Source organism: Squalius cephalus, assembly GCF_949319135.1.
Source record: "Squalius cephalus genome assembly, chromosome: 2".
NCBI lineage: Eukaryota > Metazoa > Chordata > Actinopteri > Cypriniformes > Leuciscidae > Squalius > Squalius cephalus.
This window is the reverse complement of record NC_137123.1, coordinates 38,554,230-38,574,550: the sequence shown is the minus strand read 5'-3', so window position 1 is coordinate 38,574,550 and position 20,321 is coordinate 38,554,230. Positions and strand designations below refer to the sequence as shown.

Genomic DNA, 20,321 nt, shown 5'->3' with positions numbered 1-20,321 from the left:
TTCAGAATATAAGATATCCCTCTTTGGATTTTGGTTGCTAAGTTGCTCGACAATGGTTGCTAGGGAGGGGTTAGGAGGTGTTGAGGTGATTCATGACTGGCTTTTTGCTGCCCCCGAGTCAAATGAGACCACCCCCATTTTTCTATGACAATTCAGTCCGGAGATATCCCTTTTATCTCTTTCAATGGAAGTCTATGGGACTTGTTGCTAAGGTGCTCTAAATGGTTGCTAGGGCATGGCTTGATAGCTTCACAATGATCCTAAGAGACTGATTGGTCATCTGAGAGAAATGAGACCGCCCCCTTGTCTCTATGACATTGTGATCCAGAGCTATGTGCAATACAAAATCCCTATGCAATTTACCATAGTAGGAAAAGCATGTGTGTTTCATGGGACGTTTCTTCCCCATAGTAAGTCAATGGGGCAACTTTGGGCAGCTCCTGCCCCCCAGGGGTGCAACTTTTACCCCATTGTGATGTATGTTCTTACAGAGCCTGTCAGCCTCTTCAAATGTGGCAAATTACATGTTTCTGCGACATCCTCGCTCAGAGCTATGACTCGTCAAAGTTTTTTGCAATGTTAAGTCTATGCGTTTTTTTCGGCCCGTTTTTCGCCCCTGGGGCGAACACCGTACCCCCGATCGCTTATAAAAGTCATAGCACACCTCTCCTCAATGAGCCGGTCGATTTGACACCTCATTCATGTGACATTCTGTGACAAACGGTGCGGGGCGAGTTACGCGCCGAAAAAAAAGTGGAATAAAAAAAATAAATAATAATAAGTATGGAGGATAACAATAGTGATGCCTTGCTTTCAGCAAGCACCACTAACTAGAATGTACATTTCCTGAAGAAAATGTGAAGTGGTGCTTGCAGTGGCAAAACTCGCCACTCGGTTGCTAGAGTTTGGTACATGATTGCATACAAGCCAACAAACATGTCTGTACGATGTTCTGGTGCTGAGATATGGCTTATTCATGTTGTTCAGGTGGTTGCTAAGGTGTTGCTAGGGTGTTCTGTGTGGTTGCTAGGGCTTTGCTAGGTGGTTGCTAGGGTGTTCTGGGTGGTTGCTATGGTGTTGCTAGGCAGTTGCTAGGGTTTTCTGGGTGGTTGCTATGGTGTTGCTAGGCGGTTGCTAGGGTGGTTTACTGGGTGGTTGCTATGGTGTTGCTAGGCGGTTGCTAGGGTATTCTGGGTGGTTGCTATGGTGGTTCTAGGTGGTTGCTAGGGTATTCTCGGTGGTTGCTAGGGCGTTGCTAGGCAGTTGCTAGGGTATTCTGAGTGGTTGCTATGGTGTTGCTAGGCGGTTGCTAGGGTATTCTGGGTGGTTGCTATGGTGTTGCTAGGCGGTTGCTAGGGTGTTCTGGGTGGTTGCTATGGTGTTCTTGGTGGTTGCTAGGGTGTTGCTAGGGTGTTGCTAGGGTATTCTAAGTGGTTGCTATGGTGTTGCTAGGTGGTTGCTAGGGTATTCTGGGTGGTTGCTAGGGAGTTGCTAGACAGTTGCTAGGGTATTCTGGGTGGTTGCCATGGAGTTGCTAGGCGGTTGCTAGGGTATTCTGGGTGGTTGCTGTGGTGTTGCTAAGCGGTTGCTAGGGGGTTCTGGGTGGTTGCTATGGTGTTCTGGGTGGTTGCTGTGGTGTTGCTAGGCGGTTGCTAGGGTGTTCTGGGTGGTTGCTAGGCGGTTGCTAGAGGGTTCAGGGTGGTTGCTAGGCAGTTGCTAGAGTATTCTTGGTGGTTGCTAGGGTGTTGCTAGGCAGTTGCTAGGGTGTTCTGGGTGGTTGCTAGACAGTTTCTAGGGTGTTCTGGGTGGTTGCTAGGCAGTTGCTAGGTGTTCTGGGTGGTTGCTAGGCAGTTGCTAGGTGCTCTGGGTGGTTGCGAGTAGTGGTCGACCGATATATCGCCGAGGCCGATATATCGGCCGATATTTGGAATTTTTTAGATATCGGCATCGGCCGATAAATCTTTCCGTTTGGCCGATATATTTCAAAACAGTTTGTGACTGTGCATTCGCGCTTTTTTCCACTGACGCGAACAGAGCGAGCGTGAATGAACTGAATACACTCGCTCTGCTCCGCCCAGCACCGTAAAACAAGCCACTCAGAAGTGAAGCAGACATCTGACAGACACAGTAAATGACCATTCGCATTCGCTTTCTAACCTGACGCTACATTGTGTTACACACAAAAACACTCCGGCGTGCAGCAGAGTCTATTCAAACAGTACCATGATATGTCAGATCCGCAGCCCAGCGGTAGCTCCAGTGGGGGTCACAGATGTGATATAAACGAATTCAAACACAACTGAAAACATTTTACCTCACAAACAGTCAAAAATCCTGTGACTGGCTGTTCCTCAGATACGCGCGTTGTTCTCGGGTTCATTTAAACTAGACGCTGTTTTCCAACGGACTCGCGTGCACGGAAAAGCTGGGTCGCGTTCATTACAGATCAGTTGGTCGCGTGAGGTGGATGAGAAGAGAACACTATGTAATAATATTACGTTTGAAAATAAATCCTTGAAAATGTTATTCACTATCTACTGTATTTATTTATCCATGATTGGCGTAATATCGTGTGTAGTATACATTTTCATATGTTCATGTAACGTTATGTCATGCAAATACATGTGACGGCTTGCAACTTTTTAAAGAAACACACAAGCAAAACTAAACACATAAATCATTATTATTTAAATATACTTGAAGTAAAACAACCTTAAAAAAAGGTTGAACTATTTAAACTATTTTAAAGTAAATAGTGTAAATAAACTATGTGAGATTTATATTTAACTATGTTGTACATAAAATGTATGTAATCTCACATACTATTTTGTCATTATGAATATTCTTTAGATTGGTTCATTAATGATAAATGTTATTTGTTGTAACCTGCAGTAAGCAGCAGTAATTATTTATGTGACTGAAAAAATGACTGCTGCTTACTGCAGGTTACAAATAAATAGTTTTAGTTGCACTAAAACTTTATTTATTGAAGTGTTACCTTAGCTTTTTGTTTACATTTTAATTTCTTAGTAAATATTTTTTATTGCAAAAAGAATTTTGCATAAATAGTATGTACAATAAATGTTCATTTAGTTTCACCAATATTCATGTCTCTCATTTACTGTATTCACATGTATTGTATCGGCCTCATATCGGCCAATCGGCCAGATTGCTTTCTCAATATCGGCATCGGCATCGGCCATTAAAAATCCCATATCGGTCGACCACTAGTTGCGAGTGCCTTCAGTACGGCACTCGGCCTGCGGCCTCGTGCCTATGGCCGAATAGGCACAAGCATGGAACGATTTCGCAAGGCCACGAGTGTAATATTGCTTTAAAAAATTGTAAAAAAACAATTGCTAGGGTGTTCTGGGTGGTTGCGAGTGCCTTTGCTAGAGGGTTCAGGGTGGTTGCTAGGCAGTTGCTAGGGTATTCTTGGTGGTTGCTAGGGTGTTGCTAGGCAGTTGCTATGGTATTCTGGGTGGATGCTAGGCATTGCTAGGCAGTTGCTAGGGTGTTCTGGGTGGTTGCTAGACAGTTGCTAGGGTGTTCTGGGTGGTTGCTAGGCAGTTGCTAGGTGTTCTGGGTGGTTGCTAGGCAGTTGCTAGGGTGTTCTGGGTGGTTGCGAGTGCCTTCAGTACGGCACTCGGCCTGCGGCCTCGTGCCTATGGCCGAATAGGCACAAGCATTGAGCGATATCGCAAGGCCACGAGTGTAATATTGCTTTAAAAAATACAAAAAAAAATTTTTTTTTGGTTTAGGGTGGTTGCTAGGGAGCTCTTAGTGGTTGCTAGGGTGCTGTAACTGGTTGCTAGGGTGTGGCTAAGAATATTTTAGGCCATTACTTATTGGCTGCTTGATAATATAAATCCTCTGAGGGAGAGAGAGAGGGAGAGACGCAGGGCTGTCAGGCCCTTTGGAGTCTGTGTGTGTGAAAACGACAGTTGGGATTCAAATGTTTTTAGAACTCCCCATGTTAAGTCAATGGGACTTTTTTGGCCGCTTTTTCGTCCGCTGTGCGAACATTGTACACCCGATCGCTTAGAAAAGATATAGCACACCTCTCCTAAATGAGCCGGTCGATTTGACACCTCACTCAGGGGTCTGAGACAAACGGTGTGGGGCGAGTTACGCGCCAAACTTTTGTCCAGAATAAGTATGAGCAATAACAATAGTGTTGCTTTGAAAAGCACCACTAATAATAATAAGTATGAGCAATAACAATAGTGATGCCTTGCTTTCAGCAAGCACCACTAATAAGTATGCAAGAGAACACTAATGATGCCTTGCTTTCAGCAAGCACCATTAACTAGAATGTACATTTCCTGAAGAAAATGTGAAGTGGTGCTTGCAGTGGCAAAATTCGCCACTGGACAGATGCTAACACAATTACCATGTTGTGATACCATGATATACCACGTTTTAGCATTATTTACCACGAGTTACCATGTTTCTAAGATTATTTACCACATTCCAGCATGATTTACTATGATTAACATGTTGTTAGAATGATGCTAGCATGATTAGCATGTTGTTAACATGATTAGCATATTGGTAGCATGATGCTAGCATGATTAGCATGTTGCTACCATGCTTTTAACAAGATGCTAGCATGATTAGCATTTTGCCATCATGTTTTTAGCTAGATGCTCACATGATTAGCATGTTGCTAGCATGATATTAGCTTGATTAGCATGTTTTTAGCTAGATGTTAGCATGATGCTAGCTTAATTAGCATGTTGCTAGCATGATGCTAGCATGATTAGCATGTTGCTAGCATGTTTTTAGCAAGATGCTGTTGCCAGGTGGTTGCTAGGGTGTTCTGGGTGGTTGCTATGGTGTTGCTAGGTAGTTGCTAAGGTGTTTTGGGTGGTTGCTAGGCAGTTGCTAGGGTATTCTTGGTGGTTGCTAGGGCGTTGCTAGGGTATTCTTGGTGGTTGCTAGGGCGTTGCTAGGTGGTTGCTAGGGTGTTCTGGGTGGTTGCTATGGTGTTGCTAGGCAGTTGCTATGGTATTCTGGGTGGATGCTAGGGCGTTGCTAGGCAGTTGCTAGGGTGTTCTGGGTGGTTGCTAGGCAGTTGCTATGGTATTCTGGGTGGATGCTAGAGCATTGCTAGGCAGTTGCTATGGTGTTCAGTTGGTTGCTAAGGTATTTTTGTTAGTTGCTATGGTGTTACTAGGTGGTTGGTAGTTGTCAAAGATGGTTACTATGGAGTTTTTATAGTTTTTACAGAGTGCCTTCAGTACGGCCACTATGACCAAATAGGCACAAGCATGGAGCAATATCGCAAGGCTACGAGTGTGATATTGCTTTAAAAAAATTTTTTTTTTTTTTTTATTGGTTTAGGGTGGTTGCTAGGGAGCTCTTAGTGGTTGCTAGGGTGCTGTAACTGGTTGCTAGGGTGTGGCTATGAAGATTTTAGGCCATTACTTATTGGTTGCTTGATAATATAAATCCTCTGAGGGAGAGAGAGAGGGAGAGACGCAGGGGTGTCAGGCCCTTTGTGTCTGTGTGTGTGAAAAAGTCGGTTTGGATTTGAATTTTTTGGAATGCCCAATGTTAAGTCAATGGGACTTTTTTGGCCGCTTTTTCGTCCGCTGTGCGAACATCGTACACCCGATCGCTTAGAAAAGATATAGCACACCTCTCCTAAATGAGCCGGTCGATTTGACACCTCACTCAGGGGTCTGAGACAAACGGTGTGGGGCGAGTTACGCGCCAAACTTTGGTCCAGAATAAGTATGAGCAATAACAATAGTGTTGCTTTGAAAAGCACCACTAATAAGAATAATAAGTATGAGCAATAACAATAGTGATGCCTTGCTTTCAGCAAGCACCACTAATAATAATAAGTATGAGCAATAACAATAGTGATGCCTTGCTTTCAGCAAGCACCACTAATAATAAGTATGAGCAATAACAATAGTGATGCCTTGCTTTCAGCAAGCACCACTAATAAGTATGAGCAATAACAATAGTGATGCCTTGCTTTCAGCAAGCACCACTAATAATAAGTATGAGCAATAACAATAGTGATGCCTTGCTTTCAGCAAGCACCACTAATAAGAAGAAGAATAATAAGTATGCAAGAGAACACTAATGATGCCTTGCCTTTGGCAAGCACCATTAATAATAAGTATGCAAGAGAACACTAATGATGCCTTGCTTTCAGCAAGCACCATTAATAATAATAAGTATGGAGGATAACAATAGTGATGCCTTGCTTTCAGCAAGCACCACTAATAATAAGTATGCAAGAGAACACTAATGATGCCTTGCCTTTGGCAAGCACCATTAATAAGTATGAGCAATAACAATAGTGATGCTTTCAAAAAAGCACCACTAATAAGAATAATAAGTATGAGCAATAACAATAGTGATGCCTTGCTTTCAGCAAGCACCACTAATAATAATAAGTATGAGCAATAACAATAGTAATGCTTTTAAAAAGCACCACTAATAATAATAATAATAAGTATGCAAGAGAACACTAGTGATGCCTTGCTTTCAGCAAGCACCACTAATAATAAGTTTAAATAGGATTTCAGTAAGTTGGCTCTCTCAAGCCAACTTAATAATAATAATAATAATAATAATAAGTTTAAATAGGATTTCAGTAAGTTGGCTTTCTCAAGCCAACTTAATAAGTTTAAATAGGATTTCAGTAAGTTGGCTCTCTCAAGCCAACTTAATAAGTTTAAGTACAATATCAGTAAGTTGGCTCTCTCAAGCCAACTTAACTAGATTAAAAAGTTTGTCGAGACAAACTTTAAGTTGGCTTGAGAAAGCCGGACCAGAAAGTTTGAAGAAGTTTAAAATAGTTTGGAGTTTAAATTAGTTTAAAGTTTAATGTAGTTTAAAGTTTAAATTAGATTGAAGTTTAGAGTAGTTTAAAGTTTAAATTAGTTTAAAGTTTAAAGTAGTTTAAAGTTAAAAAGTTGTTGGGGGTTTTCTAGTGGGTTGCTAAGGTGTTCTGGGTGGTTGCTAGGCGGTTGCTAGGGTGTTCTGGGTGGTTGCTATTGTGTTGCTAAGGTATTTTTGGTGGTTGCTAGGCGGTTGCTAGGGTTTTCTGGGTGGTTGCTAGGGTGTTGCTAGGCAGTTGCTAGGGTGTTGCTAGGCAGTTGCTAGGGTGTTCTGGGTGGTTGCTATACTGTTGCTAGGTGGTTGCTAGGGTATTCTGGTTGGTTGGTCATATACCGAATTCCACCTCGTCTTACAAGACTGCACTAACTTATGCTCAGGTATGGTCTGGAAATGTTGCTTTTGCTTTAGTGCTTGTGTTGCAACTGTGCTGTGATGGAAATGGGAAACTAGGCGATTAGCAGCTATGTTAAATGAAGTTTTATGTTTGGTAGTTTGAAACCATTGTTTATTGCAAGTTGAAGTTTGAGTGCGAAATAGGGCTGTGAGTCCCATTCAAGTTCATCGTTAGAGTTGGCAAAAAACATGTTTTTGGCATTGTCATGCACGCAGGCTGTGACCTTTCCAGTTAGCCCCCACTGGTCTCTAGCATTAGAAATAACAAGTGCCAGATTTTCAGCCCTGTGTCGCTCTGGCATGGCTTTGGTCTGCAGAACGGCACCCTTCATCTCCCAGTTAAGCATGTAATGGCAAGTGATCGTAACATATTATTAATTTGTCAGTGCCGTCCACTAGAGATGCGCGGTTGGCGGTTACAGCCGCGGACTCCACGGATAAACCGTGGATCAGGCGGATGACGTGACGAAAAATAATATTTTAATTAAATTGGGGTGGGTGGTGGGCGGTTGAACCAATCAAATGAAAAATATATGTATACACCAGCGATGCGCGTGTCAATGTATAAACAAACCGCACCCGACCGACGTTTTCAACTAACCCGCCCGCAACTCGGACCGCAAAAAAAGAAAAAGAAAATATTGTACCCGACCCGCTTCCTGACCCGCATTTTTTAAAAGAAGTAAATGCTCATCGTAGCATCTTAATATAACTTAATATATTCTAATTTTGTCAAGAATTATAAAAAATCGTCAATAAGCTCATAATTTGTACTAAAATAGTATAAATGTTTAGTTTTAAAAACAATTTTAAAAAGCTGGTTATGTCTATTTTGATGATTCTGCGCAAGTTCAGCTCAGTTCAGTAAAAAACATTAACGTGCACCAATAGGCTACGCGTCGCTGCCTGTTCAATGAGTGCTGCAATCAATTACTCAGTCATTTTGGCTTCATACTTTTGGCATAAAGTTAAATATTTGTCATACCTGACCAGATGATGTTAAAAAAAATGCTACATCAGATAAGGAAGTTGTAGGTTGTGTTTGAATAATTACATATATTTAGCTGAAGTAAATTAAACGCAACTCTCACATAGCTTGCTTGATGAAGAATGAGACGGCCCAACAATCAGTTGAAATTCAAAAGGCTGATTTTCGCGCTTCAAGGCAGTGACGAGTACATTATGTTGTCCAGTGGTTGTCCAGACACCCAAGGCACAACCTTAAGCAATGGCCCTGAATGGTGGTTCAATGTCAACATTGTGACAACGCTGTAACAACCTTCACCACACAACGTAGTATAGTAACCTTTTGGCCATGTTGTTAAAACGTTGTTAGAAGGTTGGGTACGTTGCGCCAACGTTCTGTGTTTGCTGGGGAGGTTCGGGTTTGTTCCGATCAGAGCTCGTGAGCGGAGAGCGCATTTCTGAATATTCCGCTCCGCTCACTCATTCCGCAGGGTCGCTCGCTCAACCCAGAATGGCCTGCTGGTTCAAAAATATGTGGAATAAGGGCTGCCTCCGACTAATTTTTTTTTTCTAGTCGACTAGTAGTTGTTCATTTAAGCCATTCGTGGACAAATTGCCCCTTTATATTAATTTAATTACTTAAATAGGCTATAGCCTACAGGATAATAAGCGTTATGACCGCACGCATAAAGCTTGCCACAAAGAACCGGTTAAAGTAATGATTATGAATGTGTCTAAATTAGCAAGGAGACATTTAATTGTTTAGTAATAAACTGGTGTTTTCTGTGTCGCTGCAAAGATGAAGTTGACGATGCGGAGATTGCGGACTCGCCATGAACGGCAGAGAGAAATGCAGATTTCATATGGATTACATAATCAGAGAGTAGCCTATTTATTTTGGTTTGAATATTTTCGTTTAAAAGTAGACATTTCAAGCTTTCTGTAATATATAGCCTATATTTCTCAAATCTGTGAGGCACAAGCTGAGTTTCGGCGCCCTCCAGTTCACATGCAATGCAAGTGATCGTGCCGGCGCCTCTGCTATATATTTGCTTCTTATTTATTAAATACAGGCAATTGATTGATACAACATTGATCAAAATTAAGATACAATTTATACAAAACGAAAATCTTTTAAAAAGAGTTTTCTATAAAACAAAACTTAATGAAGTCGTCAAAATCATGTTTTACCACAAACAGCGCCGTTGCTAGGAGGGCGCCAGCACCTCTGCCTTTCAGCGCCTCTGCCTCGCGAATGGATGATAGCCCTGAAGACGCCTAGCAATGATATACCTTTAGTGGTAGTATACCTTTAGTTAAGTTATACCTTAAGAGTCTTCGTAGCGCACTAAGAGACAATGTTATCGGAAAATGCAGCCCAGGTATGATGCGTAATGGAGATTCCAAAGCGCTCTTCTTTGGTCAGAACCATGTTAGAAAATGCAACAAAATATTTAAAGAGCATCAAGCTATTAAAATCTATATTATGTATACGCACAGATAATATAACTGTAGGCTATATTAGTCAATATTTTTTATTAGGTTAAGCAGTGATTGGATAACGTTTTATTTTATTTTTTTATTTAACGTTTTTAATTTAAGGCCCACCCACAATTGGTCTGGACCATCCAAAACTGGAATCCTGGCGCCGTGCCTGTTTGGTCGTGCCAGTTTTGTGGTTATCAAATGTGTAAATAGCATCGCAAGAAGTACACATGACAAAGCCAGCACTTTGGTCATCATCTTTCATTATTTCGGCAAATGTCTCCCACACTTTGCTCTTTCTATTTGTGTATTTGCTGAGCTTCCACTCCCCAGTCTTTACCTTTTCTCTTGCCGCCTCCATCTCTACCTGCAGACTGAGCTTGTGCGTCATCCTCGCACCAATTATTCAGCCAATAAAGTGTAGGCCTATGTATTTCATAGAAAATTGTGTCTAGTACTATATAAATTACAAAGGTTTAATTGGCATCTTAATTTCAAACGACCGGACCGACCACGACCCGAATATCATTAAAAATATTTTTGGATGACTCGTAACCCGCGGGTGACCGCAGGCACCCGCTCATTTTGGATCAACCCGCGCATCACTGGTATACACCAATCAGCGGATGGCGGGCGGGTGCGGTTTTGAAAATTGGTCAAAAACGTTGGTGTGGATGGATGGCGGACGGATGATGAGTTTTGTGATGCGGTTGCGGATGAAATAATAGTCCATCCGCGCATCTCTACCGTCCACGAATCTGTGGTCAATGACACTGTACGTGCCCTCGCTAAACAGCCGCGCAGATCAGTTGCGCTTTCACCATGCATTTTTTTCTACTCTGTTGGTGATTGTCTTTCTTGTTGGAATGGTGTATTCAGGCTCAATGAAAGCTAGATGAGAAATGAAATAAAAAGCCGTCATCATGTCATTAATATCAGTCCATCAGAAAAGCTGTTCTAGGCTTATTCTTGGCTGGATAACTCTTAGCAGGTTTAAAAAGCCCTTTTTAAATTAAATATGAATGCAGTTTTGGATTAAATAAAAGTACAGTCAAGTCAAATAAAACACGTTTTATCTCCTGTATTTGGTAACACTACAATAAGATACCATTCATTAACATTACTTAATGCGCATCTAACATCAACACATTGAGTGAACAATATATTTTTACAACATTAATTCATGTTTGTGAATGTTATTTAATACAAACACTTGATTGGTCATGTTTGTTCACTTCAGTCATTGTGCATTAAATAATGTTAACATAAATAATGTTAACTTTTGATTTTAAAAATGTATTTTTAAATGAACCCCAAGGAGAATAATTGCGACAGTATATAACTATTGTTTATTGTTAGGTCATTTTATCTAATGTTATCTAACAAATTGAATCTTATTGTAAAGTGTTTTTAATACTACAGTTTCCATCTTTGTAACCGTGATATACACTTTAATATATGTAAATTTAATCTAAATTAAGCTTTGGTACCGAAATTGGTACCGAGAACCGTGGATTTTCACTGGTATTGGTACCGAATACTGAAATTTTGGTACCGTGACAACACTAGTAGCTCTGTTAGCTCGGTAATTTAGACAATAGGCTGTTGACAGAATAATGTTAACGTAGGTAATGGCTGTTATGTTATTTTCTTTTCAATGACGTTCCTTGTTACATGTTCATTGCTGGATTTATGGAAAAACATCAACCAATATTGCATATCCATAATTATTATAATGGATATAATTAAAGAATACTTACACTATAACGTAAATTAGAAGTGTAACGCAAAAAAAAAATGGATTTTTACACCTATTTTGAATTTTACTCGAATACAAATACAAATACTTTTCCCCCCTCAACAAATACAAATACAGATACAAATACCGGCTGCTTTGCACACCCCTAATATATATATATATATATACAGGGTGGGCCATTTATATGGATACACCGTAATAACATGGGAATGGTTGGTGATATTAAAGTCCTGTTTGTGGCACATTAGTATATGTGAGGGGGCAAACTCCTCAAGATGGGTGGTGACCATGGTGGCCATTTAGAAGTCCACAAACAGGACTTTAAAGGCCATGTTGCAGGTTAACAACCACTGTCGATTAATGGGTACATAAATCACTCAAGATATGTGTATCATTTTTAAAATGTCCCAAAAATGGCCTTAAAGACCAGTTTTTTACGTTTTTGGTATTAACAGTTTTTTTACGCAACTCGGTGATGACGTCACGTTGGGGAGAAGTGGAGAAAAGGTAGCCTCAGCCTAGTATTATGGTGCGTTCAAGCCATCTCGTATAGATCGTATTTACGAGTTGAACGCAATTAAACGCCACCACAATGTCGTAAATACTTAATAATTAAATGCATGGTCCGAGGAGAATGAGTGGAGAGTTGGTGAAGTGTTCTGGTGAGTTGCTATCATTTAACAACGCAGCAATGAGCACTGGAGCTAGTCTACGAGCAGCAGTGCACAATAACCACACTTTTTTTTTCTTTTCATCTAGAAATAGAAGGCATCATGCTAGCTATATGGGTGTTTCTAAGCGTTTATCTCTTCCTCCGGTGAAAATGTTGTTGCAAACGTAGCCGCCGCGTGTCTGTCGCTGTGTTTGGCAGGTGCTTGTGTGGGCGCCGGCGGCGGTGCCGTCCCATGGAAACTGTGTTGGAAAGCTTGTTGTGCTGTAGGGAAGTGAGTGTGTTTTGGTCGCTGGTCGAGCTCACCCCGCGACCAGATGTGACGTGCCTCACTCAGCATCCAGAGTTTTTACACCCAGCACAAACAGTAGTTCACCATTGTCAATCTACCTAACGTTATATATTTCTATATATTTATCTATTTAGCTGCTAGCTATCTATGCTATTGCTAACGTTATGCTATCTGGCTGTCTGCCTATCTCTCTATACTAGCCTATCTATCTATCTATTTATCTGTCTGTCTATCTATATCTATTTATTTATCTATAATCTGCGCTAACGTTATCTGAATACTCTCGTCTGCTACTCGTCTCTCTAGTCACTCTCAATGCGGGCCGCGGGCTTTGGTAAATTCTCTCCCCAACGTGACGTAATGGCATTGTGGGGGAAAGGAGAGTCGTTGCAAACCGCTCTACTTTTTCGTATTATATTCCGCTTTGTGATACTCAACGACATAAAATACAATGGATAACAGTTTAAATGTTTATTACCAACAAGTAAATAGCACAAATTCGATGAAAAAAAAAACCTGCAACACGGCCTTTAATATCACCAACCATTCCCATGTTATTACGGTGTATCCATATAAATGGCCCACCCTGTATATATACAGTATATATATATAAATAAATCTGCATTGTTTATTGTCTGTGCAGAGGTACTATCCTTCAAAAAATTGGCAAAAATCGAACCTTTCATTGAAGTAAAATAATTGAAATTGGGGGGTAAATCACATTATGAAATAAATGTTTTTCTCCAAAACACGTCGGCCACAATTGTTGGCACCCCTAGAATTTTTTATGAGAAAAATATCTCTGAAGTATATTCCCATTAATATTTACCTTTTTTAGCACACCAGGGTGACTAGGAACATGAAACTGTCCAGCAATGACTTCTTGTTTCACAGGAGTTTAAATATGAGGAAACACAAAGGCCAAATCATCCATCACAATGAGTAAAACTAAAGAATATAGTTCTGATGTGCAGCAAAAGATTGTTGAGCATCATAAAATAGAAAGTGACTGTAAGAAAATAGCTAAAGAATTAAAAATCCGCATTTTTACCATCAGGGCAATAATTAAAGGGGCATTCCACCCATTTGAACATTGTTTTTTATTTAAAGTGGGTCATATATGTAGTCGAAATGTAAAATAAATTTTGAATTTGGTGCCTTCGTGACCGAGGAAAGACAAAAAATAACTTCAGGACGCATTTGTATGAAAGACAACAACTCCCACAATGCACCACATTGCACAGCTCCGCAAGCCACTCCCACTAATCCAGAAAGCGCATATCTGCCTATAAGAGAAATCACTCTTCCGTCAACAAGGCTAGCTACCACCAGAGCTTGAAATTCATTTCACATTCACACAAAATGTCTAGTTAGTTGGCGAACTCATTAGTGCATTACTCCTCGTTTGTATTTCTTTCGAAAAGGTGAATTATTGCATGGTACCTGGATGTTCAGTCAGAACATATGCGGTGCGAAACTAGGATAGTTCTCAACACAAACGTCCGTGTCCTCGTCTGATTCAGAGATTTCGTCCAGGAGAAATTGTCATCGTTGAAATTCTTTGCCGCAGACGGACTCTATCTCTGTGTTCGTAGCGGTTCGTAGTTGCATAGTGAGATCACCGGCGCCACCAGTCCGCCCTAACTCGAGCCAGTCCGGGCTCCTCGTCCGCGGCAGGCAGGTCTTCTGCCTCGGCTGCTCTTCGCTATAATGCGGCTTGTAAAGGTAGCCACAAACACCTGATTCAAGCATCAGACTTACGAAATCCTCTTCTTCTATATCATATTGAGCACTCTCCTCCGCTATTGTCATTACTTTACATCTGTCTCCACAGCGCCTGTTAGCTTAGCTTCAAACAAGATGGAGGATATTGCTTTCAGTTTCAGAGAGTAAAGTCCCACCCACTGATCTGTAATAGGTCTGTAGCGTGAGCAGGTCCCGCTCCCTGGGAAAGATGAGGAACTAGTGCTTGTAGTCTCAACAGAAATCCCCCCCTCTTACACTTCCTCTTACAATGACGCAAAATGACGATTTTTGCGTCATTGTAGGAGGAAGTGTAAGAGGTAAATAACGGATTTCTCCCGTCTCAGGGGAAAATGAGAGAGTGTTGCACGACCATTCAATAGTATGACTGGGTTTCTAACAATGCAAAGCTTAATGCAAATGGGTGGAGTGTCCCTTTAAGAAGTTATAATCAACTAAAGATGTTACGAATCTGCCAGGAAGAGGACGTGTGTCTATATTGTCTAAATGGATGGTGAGGAGGATAGTTTGAGTGGCCAAAGACTCTCCAAGGATCATAAATGGAGAATTGCAGAGATTACTTGAGTCTTGGGGGTCAGAAAGCCTAAAAAAAAAAATCAAACAACCCCTACATCACCACATGTTGTTTGGGAGGGTTTCAAGAAAAATCCTCCTCGCTCCTCCAAAAACAAACTCCAGCATATTCAGTGGTCAGACATGACTGGATCTTCAAAAGGGACCGGATTCTGTGGTCAGATGAAACTAAAAAAAGGGCTTTTTGCCAGCAAACCCACCAGATGTGTTCGGTGCAAACAGGGATGAAGAGTACCCCATGCCCACGGTTAAATATACTGCTGGATCTTATATGTTGTGGGCCTATTTATTTGCTGGAGGTCCTGGACTTCTTGTTCAGATACATGATATTATGGATTCTAGCAAATACCAACAGATAAAAAATCAAAACCTGACGGCCTCTGCTAGAAATCTTATAATGGGCCGTGGTTGGATCTTCCATCAGGACAACGGTCCAAAACAGACATCAAAATCAACACAAAAATGGGTAACTGAGCACAAAATGAAGCTTCTACCATGACCGTCCCAGTTCCCTGACCTGATGAGTGGAGTGAACTGAACAGAGGAAGCACCAACATGAACTGAAGGATCTGGAGAGATTCTGTATGAAGGAATGGTCTCTGATCCCTTGTCAGTTATTCTCCAAACTCATCAGGCATTATAGAAGAAAACTCAGATCTGTTATCTTGGCAAAAGGAGATTGCAAAAAGAATTTAATAACAGGGTGCCAACAATTATGGCCAGCGTGTTTTGGAGAAAAACATTTATTTTATAATGTGATTTCCCCCCCCACTTTCAATTCTTTTACTTCAATGAAAGGTTAGATTTTTGTGAATTTTTTGAATGAAAGATCAAAAGGATAAACAATGCAGATTTATTTTTTACAGCCATTTTTTATCATATTTATCAGGGGTGCCATCAATTTTGACCACCACTGTATACACACACAGCGGGGAGAACAAGTATTTGATACACTGCTGATTTTGCAGGTTTTCCTACTTACAAAGCATGTAGAGGTCTGTAATTTTTATCATAGGTACACTTCAACTGTGAGAGACGGAATCTAAAACAAAAATCCAGAAAATCACATTGTATGATTTTTAAATAATTAATTTGCATTTTATTGCATGACATAAGTATTTGATCATCTACCAACCAGTAAGAATTCCGGCTCTCACAGACCTGTTAGTTTTTCTTTAAGAAGCCCTCCTGTTCTCCACTCATTACCTGTATAAAAGACACCTGTCCACACACTCAATCAAACAGACTCCAACCTCTCCACAATGGCCAAGACCAGAGAGCTGTGTAAGGACATCAGGGATAATACTTATGTCATGCAATAAAATGCTAATTAATTACTTAAAAATCATACAATGTGATTTTCTGGATTTTTGTTTTAGATTCCGTCATTCACAGTTGAAGGGTACCTATGATAAAAATTACAGACTTCTACATGCTTTGTAAATGGGAAAACCTGCAAAATCGGCAGTGTATCAAATACTTGTTCTCCCCACTGTATATATAATATATAAACACAGCTGCTTTAAAGTCAACATGAAACAGAAGCAGCGATAGCCTTTTCTTGCCTATTGTGACGTATATTCGGGTGAAAGGGCTTTTTGAACAAGAAAAGATTGTTGGGATTTGATTTTATCCATCAGGAATTGATTGGATCGTTGTCATTTGCTGTTGCTGATCTAATGTGGGTGGCAGGTTGAGAAGAGATGAGCATCCGCAATCATATACCTCCCTACTTTATAGTAGGCGAAAAACAGCATGTGACAAAAAGTATGTCCAAATTCACAGGATGGCCTACTACTTCCTGCGAGATTTTGAAGTGTGCATATGATGGAGGCCACAGGAGAGGTTTAATGAATGGCAGTAAAGGCTGGAATACACTACATGACTTTTGCTCAGATTTTTACCCCGATTTGCAGTAGTTGCCAAATGTCTGTGCCAGTCTGCAGATTTTGTGCGTTCGGAGTTGACAGAATTCACAGAATATCACGTAGTGTATGATGGGCACAGACTCAGATTTTTTAGCTTCAGACTTTGATTCCATCCAGTCGGAGGACATCAAAACACATTTGATATTTTGAGCCGATTTTAGAACACATAGTGTGTGATGCATCGCTAATACATACTGTACATAATACAGTCATAATACGCTGACCAGACAATGGAAATCAAGGGTGCAAAGTCACAAAGATCGAGAAAAAATAGAGATGACTTACGAGAATGGGTAAAGTCAAAAAAAGAAGGAAAAACTTACCATCTAGATCACGGATCAAGAGCTTGGCGCTTGATCGTATTGAGATAATAGGAGAATGAGCCGCGAGCTTATGCATGCCATGCATGAAATTGTTTGCAGCAGTTTCAGTATTCACACAGTGGGGTTAACACAGCTCACTTCACTCCCAGGTCGAAAAATACGGAAAAATCACAAAAGAATGCGTTGAGTTTCTGTTTAGTGTATTGTAGTGTAGTCGTGTATGATCCTCAGTCGTGTGGTGTATGATGCCCAGCTTTTCTCTCTAACCATTTACAAAAGTCGACAAGTGTAAGACGCCTACCGTTTAAAAATCTGTTCAGATTTTAAAAGTAATGTAGCGTATTCCAGCCTTAAAGCGATGTAACTGACGCTGGTAGGTCACATGATAATGACAACATGGCAAATGCAGTACGCCCAGATTACAGTCATTCTTCACATTATATAGAACATACTTTGTAAGCAGTTGTGAATTACTTATTCAAAATAAGTACCTACTCAAGAGAGAATGCGATTTCAGTCGCAGCCGAGATGTCGCTGCCAAAGGGAAGGGAAGTTTATCATGCAGACATTAAATGATAAATATACTACAACCCTGTGTTGATGAATTGCGAACACATTACTAATACTCACCCCCTGCTAAAAAGATCTTTGATGCGGTCCCATCCTGTGTCAGGGGACTCTGGCTTGCCTATGTGTTGTGGTAAGGTCTGTGCAGAGGTACTATCAGACGCATACACACGAGGAAGATGGAGCCCAAGAAGAGCCATGAGAGGACCCAGATGTGAGCCCCCAAGTACATTCGCATCTGTCCCCCCACATAAATCCTGCCACCTTGCAGTACACATCAACGAGCTGTCAATGAATGAGAGAAACAAAGCCAGAGGTATGAGATCGTGTTTATGCACTTTCATCCACACTGACATACATGCCCTATGGTTATGACAGAGATTCATGCAGACAGGCTGCATTTTAACACCTGAAGCAACGCAGCTGTAAAAAAGAGTTTCTGCATCACAGAGGAATAAAGGGTGTGTTACTGGAAAAAACTGCCCGCGTGACTTTTTAATTAAGAGTTGGAGGTTTGGGAAGAGTGCACTGAGATATTTACCCTTTCAAAGGAGGAAAGACATAGTTATGCCAGGCGTAACGTACATTCGAAGACACGCCAATGCACTCAAATCAAATCATTAGTAAACCATAGTAAAAAGACAACATGAACGCTACTTTGGAGGTAGGCAAAAAGTAGAACACAAAATTCTAAACAAGAGCAGAGAATTAAGAATACAAAATAGCTAATTCATAATGCACCCTCAGACGCAGACCAACGTCGGCAGTCACCAGATTACAACACGTCACTTCTCATTTTCCGATTCAGCTTGTTCAATTGGTGAAACAAAGCTCCGAAAGACGCAAACAGACCACGACAGGGGTAACAAATACACATATCCGACAAAACCAGATGAAGTGTCTGTTGCCGTCTGTCGGCGCGGTGTGAATTGGCCTTAACCTTTCTTATACTGTCTATGGCCTTAACACAGACACTTCGTCGGCGTTGTTCAGCGCTTGCTTTCGCTGATTACCTATTGTTGAATCGCGTTTGTCGGGGCGTGGAATGTCTGAGAAATTACGTAATAGCGTGCCGCACGAGTGCTATTTTTAGACCGCAAGGCCGCGTGACGTCAGCAACGTAAACCGGAAGGGGGTCAACATAGAAGCGCGCTCGCTTATGATTCATGCTAGTACTGCTTGTTTTCTGCCGGTTATCCCTCAAATAAGAACATGCCGAGTAAACACTGCTGCTATGTAACTTGCAGAAACGACTCCAGACACTATGACCGTCCACATATGAAGGATGTATTCTTTATTCGTTTCCCGAAGCCAAAAACCTAGAGGGATAAATGTGAACGATGGGTCTACGCCCTAGACATTATTTTGAATGAATGAATAACTCTCTCTCTCTCTCTCTCTCTCTCTCTCTCTCTCTCTCTCTCTCTCTATATATATATATATATATATATATATATATATATATATATATATATATATGTATGTATGTATGTATGTATGTATATATATATATATATATATATATATATATATATATATATATATATATATATATAGTTACTTGTAGGTGCTACTACTGCCTTGAATGACATGTATTTATCATAAAAGTCATATGTAGGCCTACTTTCTTAAAATACTCTTATTTAAATATGTAAGACATGTTCAGCCTCTGCCTTTTTCTAGCAAGCCTGGTCATGCTACAGGTAGGCCCTAGATCTGACAGATTTACTTTTTCTGTAGTAAGGAAACAGCCTTAGGGGGGAGGGTAAAATAATTGAGAGAATTTAGATTTGATATTAATTAAAAATTAAGTGTTGTTGGTTGTGACCAAGTAGCATTAGCGATCGCTAAACAAAAAATAAATACATTAATAATAATAATATAAATTACCCCCAACAACTGTCAGACGTAAGACAACCAGAGGACATAGTATATATGACAGACAGGACATAGGGTGGTAAAAGATAGCTTGTTGAAACTGCAAAATGTCACTGTCAGTGGCGTAAGGCGATGTTTTTTGGGGGAGAAATTCTGTCGATAACAATCTACCTCTGGATCAGGTCGGCTCTTTTTCCCGTCTTTTTCAGCCCTCTACACTCAAGCCATCTCTTCAATTGAATATTTGTATGTTCTTCTACTTCTATACGAGTGAATTTGGCACCGGGGACATCATACTCGGACAGAGTTAGCAGGTTTAGCTCAGTAGACATCTCGTCCGTAAACTGTTTACATGCGTCTAGCATGAGTGACACGCGCGAGTTTGACCCCCCTAGCAACCGTCGCTAGCTTAATGAATATTAATGAGAAAAGGTGACGTATATCGTGCGGTACGCTATTTACTGTAATCTGGTGATTGTCGACGCAGTACCAAATTATATTCTACATTCTAAGTAGAATTCTAGTCGTGCATTCTCCTCCACAAAGAGAGTTGACTAAAGTATTTGCAGTATGACATTGATGATAAATTATCACAAATTAATCAAGTTCTAGACTAAATGACACAAAATCCAGGCATCTCACCTTCTTTCATTCACCGGTCTTTCCTCGTCCATTAGAATGTCAACGTTCACCGTCTTCCTTACACAATGGGTTTTCTCTCTGGCTCTGGTCCGGTTGCTCCATCTGGTGGTGGAGGACCCAACTCAAATAATGCACTAAAATAATTCATCTTGTGAAATAAAACGTTTGCCCAGTTTTGCTCGAAAAAGGTCTTTCAAATGTCTTTTTATTCAGGGGT

General features: G+C 40.7%; 1 protein-coding gene across 1 annotated transcript in view; it reads right to left on the bottom strand.

The window, feature by feature from the left end:
• Positions 1–20,200, bottom strand: part of timmdc1 (translocase of inner mitochondrial membrane domain containing 1) — a 159,451-nt gene extending 139,251 nt beyond the window's left edge. Inside the window, exons 1-2 of the mRNA XM_079847970.1 lie at positions 20,105–20,200; positions 17,648–17,869 (exon numbers count right to left, since the gene is read on the bottom strand). Coding sequence (XP_079704096.1) covers positions 17,648–17,869; positions 20,105–20,136 — 254 coding nt within the window. The 5' untranslated portion in view covers positions 20,137–20,200. The remainder of the gene's footprint in view (positions 1–17,647; positions 17,870–20,104) is intronic.
• Between the last annotated feature and the right edge of the window lie 121 nt (positions 20,201–20,321).